Here is a 12377-nt window from a genome sequence, read left to right on the forward strand (position 1 = left end):
GTCAACACTACATCCATATGCGTCTGCACCAACACAAGCATAATGCGGCTCATTTCAGTTAAACAGCATGTTGGTGTATGCAAAATGGTCCATTTGGGACACAAGCTGTTCAGGTCTATTACACAACGAAACATGTTACTACCAGCCTACGATTGGGTCTGCATGTGTCAACTCTGAGAGATTCACTTCATTACCTTCTGACCATCACACTTGTAACGGCATTACATTTGATTGACAGGTCATAATGTTGATTAATATGTCAACGGTAACTCGCTTCGGGATGAAGGATTGAAGGATCTCCTTGAGAGGGTTAGTGTGTGGGAGAGAGAGGGGAGAGAGAGAGGGGAGGGAGAAAGAGAGGGGAGAGAGAGAGGGGGAGAGAGAGAGGGGAGGGAGAAAGAGAGGGGAGAGGGGGGGGGGGGGGGGGGGGGGGGGGAGGGGGGGGGGGGGGGGGGGGGGGGGGGGGGGGGGGGGGGGGGGGGGGGGGGGGGGGGGGGGGGGGGGGGGGGGGGGGGGGGGGGGGGGGGGGGGGGGGGGGGGGGGGGGGGGGGGGGGGGGGGGGAGGGAGGGAGAAAGAGGGGGGGGAGGGAGAAAGAGAGGGGAGAGAGAGAGGGGGGAGAGAAATAGAAAGAGACATAACTTCAGCTCACTTCCCACCCTTTTCGTTACTTGGGGACAGTACAACGAGTTCCTCTCCTCTTTCTCCCCCCCCTCCCTCTGGTCCCTGTAGTCTATGAGGTTGAAAAGTGCAGCGCAAAGCACAATCCTATCTCCTTTCATTAGCCGATTACATTCTTGCCTCACCGGTGTCAAGGTGGTTCTGGGAACTATCAAGGTGGTTCTGATGCTATCTCCAAAACAATCTGTACCCCCACGTCTATTTGTGTATTTGAGGTTTTATTATGCAATCCGTTTGTGTCCCAGATGTCTCTGAGGAAAGCCTGTGTGTGTGGTGAGGGGGTGGGGGGATTGTGCATGTGAGAGAGCGAGAGCGAGCAGCAGACATATTTTAGCCTTTCGTGTGGACACGCTGCAGGTCTCAAGGCGAGTGGTGCTGAAAGGTCCAGATTTGATCTACCCTGGGAAATGTAGCGCTTTAAATTGAGTGAGTCTCAATGTGTTTTATGAGGCGACAAGGTCAGGGTGCTGATGATGATTGACACCTGAGGGTGTGTTTGTGTGTTAGAAGTAGGGTCAGTAGTGTTTCCTGATCAGGTCACATGGCCAAGGAAAAACTCCTGGACTAACTATTAAGGCAAGATGAACAACAAGACAAATGACCACACTCTCAACTGTTTACCTGAAAGGGCACATTGCTTTCAGGTAGTATACAATAACATACAACTGTCTGATACTACTACATGTAGATGTTTTGTAGGGAAATGCAGGTGGTGATTAAGATGGGGATCAGTGCAACAAGGAAACATCACTGGAGTATCTGCTTGGAGTGGCTGCATAGTCCTGTCAGAGACACCAGCAGTACAGTTAGTTCTGTGTGGTGTTACAAAATTCCAGTTACTTTCCCAAAATGCACAGGTTTTCCAGAAATCCCAGTTGGAATGTTCCTGGAATCAGAAGTGAATGGAAGCAGGAATTCTGGAATTGTCCATCCAGGATTTCTGGAAAACCTGCAATCTTTTGGAAAGATAGTTCTGTATGATCCTAGCTGAACTCTAAACAGATTGTGTTATACTGTATGAAGTGTCATCCTGAGTAAGGTGCGGTGGGTTGAGATGAAGAGGGTTGGAGCTGTGTGTCTGTCTGTCTGTCTGGCTTGAATTAGGCCCAGTAGCCAGGGGTTGTTAAATCCACTCTGGAGGAGAGTCAGGCAGCTGTAAAGATTTTAAAGAAGGAAACTCTACATACACAAACTGTATACACACTTGAGTATACACAGTCATACACCCGTCCACACACACAAACACTCATACATATACACACACACACAGATACACAATTGGACCCGTCAACACCAGCTTTTAGTCATAGTATGAGTGTACACCATGCATTCGGAAAGTGTTCAGACTGTGCTGTTCTGTGGAGCGAGTAGTACACAGCGTTGTACCAGATCTTCAGTTTCTTGGCAATTTCTCGCATGGAATAGCCTTAATTTCTCAGAACTTGAATAGACTGATGAGTTTCAGAAGAAAGTCCTTTGTTTCTGGCCATTTTGAGCTTGTAATCAAACCCACAAATGCTGATGCTCCAGATACTCAACTAGTATAAAGGAGGCCAGTTTTATTGCTTATTTAATGAGCACAACAGTTTTCAGCTGTGCTAACATAATTGCAAAAGGGTTTTCTAATGATAAATTAGCCTTTTAAAATGATAAGCTTGGATTAGCTAACAGAACGTGCCATTGGAACACAGGAGTGATGGTTGCTGATAATGGGCAAATGTACGCATATATCAATATACCATAAAAAATCAGCCGTTTCCAGTATTTCTGATCAATTTTATGTACAAATATTTTTATGGACAAAAAATGTACTTTTCTTTAAAAAACAAGGACATTTCTAAGTGACCTAAAACTTTTGAATTGTAGTGTATGTAATTAAAGGGGAAGAAACCCATATACCAGGTTCCTATAAACCCAACATGTTGAAGATGGAACTGACTGAGTTCAGTTACTACACTCTTAGAAAAAAGGGTTCCAAAAGGGTTCTTCTATTGTCCCCATAGCAGAACCCTTTTAGATCCAGGTAGAACCTGTTTTGGTTCCAGGTAGAACCCTCTGTGGAAAGGGTTCTACCTGGAACCCAAAAGGTTTCTTTAAAGGGTACTCCTATGGGGACAGCCAAATAACCCTTTAGGATGTTGAACCCTTTTAAATGTTGGTCCTTCTGAAATATTAGGAGTTAAGGTTAAATGTTGATCCTTCTGAATGTTAGGAGTGGCTAAGCTGAACATGTTGACTCAGTAGTGCAGTTTGTGATAAAAGCACCACATTTGGCACAGAGGTAGATGTTTGTACCCTGAAAAAATATAAATATGGAGCCACCCCAGATTTTGCCCCTGGGGGGCGTGGCAGCCACTATAACTAAAAAATAACTAATAAATGGAAATACATAATTAGCTTCCAGTCAATGTCTCTATACCAAGTTGACAGTTTCATGTTTCAGATACAATTGGAACTGAGTTGATAGCCCATAGACTTTCCACTGTTAGAGCTAAAAGTATGAAGGCACCAGTGCCCATTTCACCTATATCACCCATATCGGTGGCCATTTTAGGTCATACCGGTATGTCAGATCAGCTCAATCGCCAACTTCTCAGCCTCTGAATATCACAGAAACACAACACTTTGAATGAATATGTGGCAAAACATACAAAAATTATTTTGGGCCATTTAAACCATTTTCTTGTGATATAAAAGGTTAATTAAATATAAAGTGTTACTGCTTGAAAGACAGTGTCTCTGAAATCATTACTAAATTGCGGTCCAAAAATGACCCCTTATTTACAGCAGGAATGCATGAAGTCTTATTGTGTCCTTAATTGACTGCTGCTGCTAAGTTTCGGCTGTAAACTGATCAACTCTAGCTTATTGTCATTTTTTATGAACAACAGACCACATGACCTTAGAATTATAAGGTTTCTGAAATAATTGGCTTTAAAGTTTCAAACCCTAATTTGTTTGAATGGTGTCAGCAATTTTTATCTTGTATTTTTTTTAACTTAACAACATGATTGGGGTGTCGAGTACGATATAGGCTAGGTAGAGGACATTGTACAGAACAGGGCTATGTCAATAACTACATTTAGACAAAAAAGCAAATAGAACCTTATAATTCCAAGCACTCAATAGAAAGTATTTGTGTGGGTAATGCAGTTGTATTCTCATCTGTATGTGTGTGTGTGTGTGTGTGTGTGTGTGTGTGCGTGTGTGTGTGTGTGTGTGTGTGTGTGTGTGTGTGTGTGTTGTGTGTTGTGTGTGGTGTGTGATGTGTGTGTGTGTGTGTGTGTGTGTGTGTGTGTGTGTGTGTGTGTGCGTGTAGTGTGCGTGTGTGTGTGTCTGGGTCTCTGAGTGTGTAGGGTGTGTCTGGGGTCTCTGAAGGTGTGTCGTCGTTGTGGTGTCGTGTGTGGTGGTTGTGTGTGTGTGTGTGTGTGTGTGCCTGTGTGTGTGTTGTGTGTGTGTGCTGGGGCCTCTGAAGTGTGTGGGTGTGCATGCGCTGGTCCGTCTGCCTGTTTCTGTCCGGATGTTGTCTCAGTCCAGCAGCTCTTCTGAATAACAGTGTTCACTGAAGCGAAAGGTGCCAACATTTCTCCATAGTTGGTATTCCGACCACACAATGCTGTGCTGGGATCAAAACTGGCCATGAATCCATCCTTCCCATGTGGAGTTCGGGATAATGTACTGGCTCTGTTGGAAAGTGTCCCCTCCCCCGTTCTAAATGTGGTTTGCATTAGGATGATTATACAGTAGTTGGACGTCAGCTCTGTTGACTGGGTTCTCATCATCAGTTACCTGAGCCGCTGACAAATCCCAGTCAGTGACATTTAAGAACTGCTTGGCTCTGTCGTGTTACAATGACTTATTGAGCAAACGCTAAATTGACGGACATACTGTGTTTGTGTGTCGTCTTGTTTGTTTGTGTGAGTGTGCGGTATGTACCGTACTGGGTGGGGTTGTGTGTGTATGTGTGTGTGTGTTCGTGCGTACTTGTGTGTATTTGCATTCTTGTGTATGTGTGTATATGTGAGCTTGCATCCATGTGCGTCTTGTCCCAATTTTCACAGTTTTTCTAATGTCTCCCCTCACTCCAGTCGGACTCAACAGTGACCATCACCTGTGCAGATGGAAAGTGGAATAAGCAGGTGTCGTGTGAGCCAGTAGACTGTGGTCTACCAGACAAGTACCACGTCCACCCAGCCAACTTTAACTTCCCTGAGGGAACTACCTATGGCAGGAGGAGCACCTTCCAATGCAGGGAGCCTGCCCAGCTCGTAGGTGAGTGGTTTGGGTTTTGGCTGTGAAATGAATTCTGAACAGCTAATGTGTTCTACAATACTGTTCTTAGCTGGCATATTCATGGGATATCTTTTATATCCCTTTTATATTATTTGCTTTGTTCAACTATTTGTCTCTCCAATTTCCAACCCCTCTCTCCCTTTCTCTCCTTCCATCTCTACCCTGTCTCCTTCCATCTCTACCCTCCTTCCATCTCTCCTCCTACCTCACTACCTCTCCCTCCCATTTCCCCTTCTCCCACCCCTCTTCCCCCAGGTTCTAACAACACTCTGACGTGTCTGGAGGATGGTCTGTGGTCATTCCCTGAGGCACTGTGTGAGCTGCGCTGTCCGGCCCCACCCCACGTGCCCAACGCCATGCTGCAGACCAAGCGCTGCAACGACACGGGTCTCAAAGTGGGCTCCCTCTGCAAGTACAAGTGCAAGCCGGGCTACCACGTCACCAACAAGCCCAAGAGGTGACCAACCACTCACATGCTGTTGTGTATATAAAGTGACTCACAGTCGGGGTCAATTCCATTTGAATTCAAAATCCCAGACTCAGTTCAATTGACTGGGCTTGAAATGGACTTGATCCAATTGATCCTGTTCAACTCTTTACTTCACTTATCCCATCCTTTTAACATGGAGCATGTCTCACGTCTTTGTTCTGTCAATTAAGTTCCACTCATCTCAACCCAGGAAACTTTGTCTTGGTCTTTGGCTTTGTCTAAACTCCTATCCCCTCCTTATCTCAGGCGAGCCTTTAAGCGTCAGTGCACAGAAGACGGCAGCTGGCTGGAGGGGGCGTGCGAGCCGGTGACCTGTGACCCTCCGCCTGCCATCTTCCACGGCATGTATCAGTGCACGGATGGCTTCCGCTTCGACAGCACCTGCTGGATCAACTGCCCCGGAGCCAACCACACGGTGAGACCGCTGCACGCCGCTCCATGCAAGCAGGTCTGTCTCTCTCTACTCCTCCTCCCCTCAACTGCCAGTGTCTGTCTGTCTGTCTGTCTGTCTGTCTGTCTGTCTGTCTGTCTGTCTGTCTGTCTGTCTGTCTGTCTGTCTGTCTGTCTGTCTGTCTGTCTGTCTGTCTGTCTGCCTGCCTGCCTGTCTGTCTGTCTGTCTGTCTGTCTGTCTGCTGTCTGTCTGTCTGTCTGTCTGTCTGTCTGTCTGTCTGTCTGTCATGCTTTGCCTTGTCTTTTGGTGTCTTCTTAAAACATTGTACTGGCCTCAGTGTCTAGTGTTTGTCTGTATCTGTTGTCTTTGTGTAAGAGGATAATGTCTTAGGGAACAGGAGATGGAAGATCAACATAATGCAACATACAGTACTGTATGACACACATATATTCACACAGACTGCCTTTCAATGCATGTCCTTAACCTGAGGATCTCTCTGTGTGTTAGCCTTTAATGCAGAACTGTGTGTCGATTAGTGTGTCCTGGTGTGTGTGGCTGGATTATAATGAGAGGATCAGAGGGTGTTAGGTCCAGCGTTTGCATGTGTAATTCATGAATCTCCCGTGGGCAGATACTGCGTGTAGATCGAGAGGATCTGCCAGCATTGGAGGGGTGGAGATGTTTTTTGCCAGAACTCTCAATTTCTAACACGTATGAACACAGAAGTTAATCAGGCAGCTGACCAAATTACGCTTGATCTTACTTCTGGTTTAAAAGAGATGAATGTTTCATAGACATAATTGATTATCCCTCTCTCACCTTCTCTTTCTCTCATCCCCCTTTCCTCTCTCCTACTGCCTCCCCTTTCTTTCTCTTTCTCTATCTCTCCCTCTCTCCTCTCCCTCTCTCGCTCTCCCCATCAGTCCCATTCAATTAGCACAGCCAGTTATTAGATTAGATAGATTTTCTAAATAGTTGTGCCACAGACAGATTAATTAAGCCCTTTAATCCTCCTTGACTACATCTCCTCAGATGATTGTCAGATAAGAGTACCACGTTTCGTTGTGGTACGGAAGGTGGTTCTTAATGTCCTTTGGTGTGTGTGTGTGTGTGTGTGTGTGTGTGTGTGGTGTGTGTGTGTGTGTGTGTGTGTGTGTGTGTGGTGTGTGTGTGTGTGTGTTGGGTGTGGGTGTGGCAGGGGCCTAGCACCAATGTGATCCGCTGTAGGAAGGACGGCAACTGGACTGGCTCCTTCAAGCTCTGTCCTCAGAGCAAGGGACAGTGCTCTCTACCTCAAAACCTCAACCCCAGCATACAAGTCAGCTGCAAGAAGGGACATGGAATAGGTCTGTATATGTGTGTGGCATAGTAAAAACCATATTATACACTATGTTTGTCAGATTATAGAGAATCACTAGTGGATATGAAGTAAACATTTTAAGCGTCTTTAAATAGGATCAAAGGCCATTTTAAAAACATTATTTGATGTGTGTACAGTTTGTGCAGACACTGATGATGTCATTGGGTTTTGTTCACACAGGTGAGGAGTGTGAGCTGATGTGCAAGGACAGTAACAACGACGTGGGTGATCCTGCCTAGCAATATGACCGCAGACAGCGTACTCAAAGAGCACTGGAGAAACCCACCCAAAGTCAAGGTGTGTGTGTCTGTCACAAGTCCCACAGACGTACTTCACAAAGCACTGCTGCTCATGATCTGTCCTATTAGGAATTTGACACTGTGTGTCTGTATCCTGGTAATATTATGAACTACAGAAGGACCAAACCCTTCACACCTACTGTCTGTCTGGCCTATGCATCTTGGTTGGCTAGACACTGGAAAACAGATGATACTGGTAGGAACAGACAGATAGAGAGAGGGATAGAAAGAAACAGAGAAAGACAGAACGGGAGATCAATATAAGAGGAACCCCTTGCGAGAGTACACTCAAAGAAAACAAGTTGCAGTGCACTCTGGGACATGAAGTGTTGTGCTCCCACACTCGGCGTAGTCCAGCACCACCCGCTAGAGTATACCCCGGTTACATTCAATTACCCCTCTATTACCAGCACAGGAAGGCATATTCCAATCAACACAATAACTACCGCGGCTTGGAAGAACACAGGCAGATCCCAGCCAGTCATCTCTGAACTCATGTGAACCCGCAGCCAACGACGGGGCCAAGTCGTAAAAGTTCAAAAGCTCTGTGTCGTCAGTAATCACTATCATTTTAGAAATGACGCCATTAGAAACCCTAATAGTTTGATTTAGATATACTTGACAGGGATATTGTATTGATTCTTCCCTGATTGCTTAAATTGGTGGTTGTGATTGGGAAATAAGGGTGGCGGGCAGTTTACAGAAGCGTACTGTAAACGTTGTGTAAACGTTATCCCCCTGGGGGGCTAATTCACATGGAGAGTAATGAAATACACAACGATAAGTACCATAGTATCGCTGTATCTAAATGTGTTTGTCAGAGAATTCCACCGCTTCCTCACTTAATTGAACTCAATGGGACCTAATTATTAAATTACAGTTAAAAGCTGTTTTGAAGGTTTTTAGCTGCTGTTGGATGGACCTTAAATAGGGCTAGGGGCTAGGCTAGCCAATGAGGGCCTTGGGAGTTAGGACTGAGAACACAATGTTTTTTTTCTGGTGGTGTTTTGTTTTCATTGCGAGTCGCGCCGAGTCAGCCGTTTGTGGCGGTACGGGGGAAGTAAAATGATCTGTTTGTAATTGATTTGTGTAATTGATATGATTTATTCACTGGGATAATATTAGTCTGGAAACGAGGCAAGAGGGGGAAAGGGAGACAGGATTAATGGGGCATCGAGATGTTCCACAGGGGTTGGATGAGGAGAAATCAATAGGCTGTTCTAGTGTGCTCAGCAGCTTGTGCCTCTGTGCCGGCCCATGTCAATCGATGCATGTGAATTCCTATGCAACCTGTTCCACCTCTTTGGCTACCAGACAAGGATAGGACCCCCCCCCCTCTAGAAAAAAAGGATGTAAACTTTATCAGTCTGGTTGCGTGCAGCGGATGACTACTCGGTAAGGTTTGCCTTAAGAGCTGACGGCTCACGCCACGGGACGTCCAGTTTCTAAATTAAAGTGTCAACTCAACCTGTTCCATCTGGGAAACGCTACTGTGCAAGTCGAACACACTTCTGAAGCGCTATCTGGAAATCCACCCTGGTATCTGCAAATGATTGAATCCCGGCCTATAAGTGTTCTCAGATGAGTGATACCAAATGTGATCCATACCACCTACAATATCACGAGAACTCAACAGTAGACTGATTATGATACAGTATATTTGCATAGAGAACCATCAAATATGTTGATGATTAAATCACTAATAACCCATGATTAGATTCTATGGTATTATTCTCATAACATTTTACCTTTAAAGCTCCATCATTCTACTCTAGATTCACAACAGAAAATGCAGCCGTTTCTTTAGTATTCCACATGTTCAAGAAGAACCCAGGCAAAAATCCACTTTGCATTTCCATATGTGCTGAGCCAGGGGGTTTGGCCTCTTCATCACTAATAGTGATGTATCACCCTTCCGACCCATTCGTTGTGGGGTTTGACCCACTTAGGCTACCATTCTCCTCCTCTCGCTCACTCTCTGTAGCACGCTTTCCCTGCCTCAGCCTTTATCTTTATAATCTGTCATTTTTTTGGATCTATTTTGGTTGGATATCAGTGCCTCTGGGGCAGGTGCTGGGGGCGAGGATCCCGTGCTCGGAGGTGTTAGGCAAAGCCACAATCGTGAATTCTGTTGATTTACGGCCGAGCAAGTTTGCGGAGGACTTCATCTTAGTGAACATTTTATTTTATTTAACTAGGAAAAAAACAGCAGCGAAAAGTTTTTAAACTAAGACTCTCTAGCCCCCACTCCTCCACTTTGCAGCTGTACATTTACCAAAGTTGAACCACTCACTGTGGTCATCCTAACTGTGGGAGGCTATTTGACCCACCCCACCCCACCCAACCCCTCAGTGAGCTCACCCACTTCACTAAGGCATGCTGGGAAAGGAGTGTGCTGCTACCCAGTACCCAGCTGTCCTCAGCTGCTCTGTTGTTCTTTCTCTCTCTCCACCGATCCCTCTCTCTCTGCCCTCTCTCCCTTCTTATTTTTTCTGCCATTGATTTGCTGACGGCACTGAAATGAAAAATACCCTAGTTTGCAGCAGCGAAAAAGCGCTTCAACTCGTGTGTTATTGGGACGCAGCAGGGCTGGGAAATAGCGCTGCGGTGGAGGTCAGCCAGTCCTTTGCTGTGGATGGCACTTTTGATCCGGTCCGCACCGGGTTGCTTTTGCCTCACCGCATGTACAGGATCTCCTTCGTCTGGGGGCATCATGTTCCCCTGAAAACCCTCTCTGGTCTCACCCATTTCACACAGACACAGTCTTGTATACGCTCTCCCAGCCTGCGCGCACACACACACACACAACACCACACACACACACACACACACACACACACACACACACACACACACACACACACACACACACACACACACACACACACACACACACACACACACACACACACACACACACACACACACACACACACACACACACACACACACACACATACACGTACATACACTCACTACATTCAAATCAAGCCCCCTTTTTTCTCTCCATTAATCCCAATGAGAGCAGACAATGAAAAGAACAGTGCAGATTCCACACATACTGTGGAAATATTTGAGGACACGTTTCATATTCATACATACAGTGATGCAATCTCCCGGGGCCATTGCCCTGGTATGAAAGAGCACCTTTATATAAGGATCAAGTTATATCATGTCAAGTAGATTTATTCAACAATCTGTGCTAATCAATCAAAAGCAGGCTTCTCCACCACTGGAAACATTCATGCATCCAATCATATGGAAAACACCATGGACTTTCCTCCTCCTGAATGTGGAGTGAGTTAAGGTGAACAACTTTTAATAAGGAACATGGTCGTTCCACTGGAGTGTTGGCACCCTAACCTCCTTTTCACAAACCAAGGAGAGAAGATTTACCCGTCCACATTGTGTCCGAGATCAAAGGAAATGCAGTAAGCGTTATTCAAACAGGCACACATAGCGTGGCAAGAGAGGGAGAAATAATAATGATTTACAACAAAAGCTGTTTGATTTAGGTAAGCTAGGAACGTTGGAATGAGGTGGAGGCATGCCGTGGTTGAGCAGGATAGGTCTAGTCAGCTTCAGTCGCTTTGGTAAAAACATCTCATTGGAAGGTATTTCAAGGTATTTGACCTGTAGAAACACTTGTTGGAACTCACCTTTGTGCAAGTGAATCAGCTAGGAGTGTAATGTGCTTGTGGTTGGGATCAGACGTCACTGCGAGTCGGATCTGTTGAAACAAGGCGCAGAGGTGGCAGACTTCAAAGAGCCAACCAACCATCATCAGACGTGTACTATCTCCTCCTCTGTAGCTTCATGACAAGTTTATATTTGTTAACGCCCCCTGCGAACCATTGACAATATCAATATAGCCGTATACTGTATAGAGAGATATGTATCAGTTAGTTGTAGGACCAATGTTATGACCTGAGTCTGGCATTGGAAGAAAGAGAGAGAAAGTTCTGTGCCAGCGTTCCTGTCAACGTTGGCTGGTGGAGACTGTGTGCAGCCTAGTCTTGCCGTATGACTCCTTGTTTATGTTTGTGTGGGTTTTAGGGAAAGACAACACAATGATGCATTCACAGCAGCCGGCAACAACATGCCGTTCCACATATACTTTCACTCCACAATCTAATATTGAAAGCAGGAAAAATACTTTTCCCACCATCATTACTAGTACTACTACCACTACTATGGCTACAATGTCCATCCTTACAACTATATCTCCAACCTGTCATTTATATTTGAATCAGTATATCTTATTCCTTAGCTCACAGATTGACATTTCATCCATATACAGTAGAGATATTTGGAGAGTCTGAACCACTTTTGAATATTTTCCTTCTGTCTCCTTACAGAATGTAGTGTGCACAATGGGACTGAAGTGGTATCCACACCCAGAGGTGCTCCACTGCATCAAAGGATGTGAGGTAAGAACTTCTATGAGCTTTCTGAGGATAGTAGTTTATCTATGAGATAAAGGTTTCACTTGAGATAGAAGATATGGGGGAAGGGCCTCATCTGTGTGATAGGATGTGAGGTAAGGGCTTGAACTGCATAAGAGGAAGTGAGGTAAGAGGACATGGCATGCGTCATGGAGGCCAGTGGTGATGAGGAGAGGTGTGTGAGGAGTATACACACTTCTTTATGTAGTTTGTAACCTATCCTGATATTTTCTAACATGTTATCAGATCAGACATCACCTTCAGTTTCCAGATATGTTGCTTTTTTCAAGTTGTTCTACTCCCCATGGAGTTTGTGCAGACACTAGCTCGGCGGGAGCTGTCAAAATCCAACACTCAGTCAGTTGTTTCAAATGGAGCTGGACAGATAAGAGAGATCAGGCCTGGTCATGTTTGGAAGAG

At 45.5% G+C, this 12377-nt stretch overlaps 1 protein-coding gene across 1 annotated transcript; it reads left to right on the forward strand.

Annotated features, from left to right (window-relative positions):
• The first annotated feature begins 256 nt into the window (after positions 1-256).
• On the forward strand, positions 257-11942 carry LOC111960925 (pappalysin-1-like). Its single transcript, XM_023983083.1, has 7 exons — positions 257-265; positions 4768-4951; positions 5228-5429; positions 5709-5877; positions 7052-7199; positions 7394-7510; positions 11871-11942. Exons 1-6 carry the CDS (start codon positions 257-259, stop codon positions 7450-7452), a joined length of 771 nt encoding a protein of 256 aa, XP_023838851.1. The 3' UTR covers positions 7453-7510; positions 11871-11942.
• Positions 11943-12377: the final 435 nt, after the last annotated feature.

The sequence above is a fragment of the Salvelinus sp. IW2-2015 genome, linkage group LG4q.1:29 (assembly GCF_002910315.2).
Source record: "Salvelinus sp. IW2-2015 linkage group LG4q.1:29, ASM291031v2, whole genome shotgun sequence".
NCBI lineage: Eukaryota > Metazoa > Chordata > Actinopteri > Salmoniformes > Salmonidae > Salvelinus > Salvelinus sp. IW2-2015.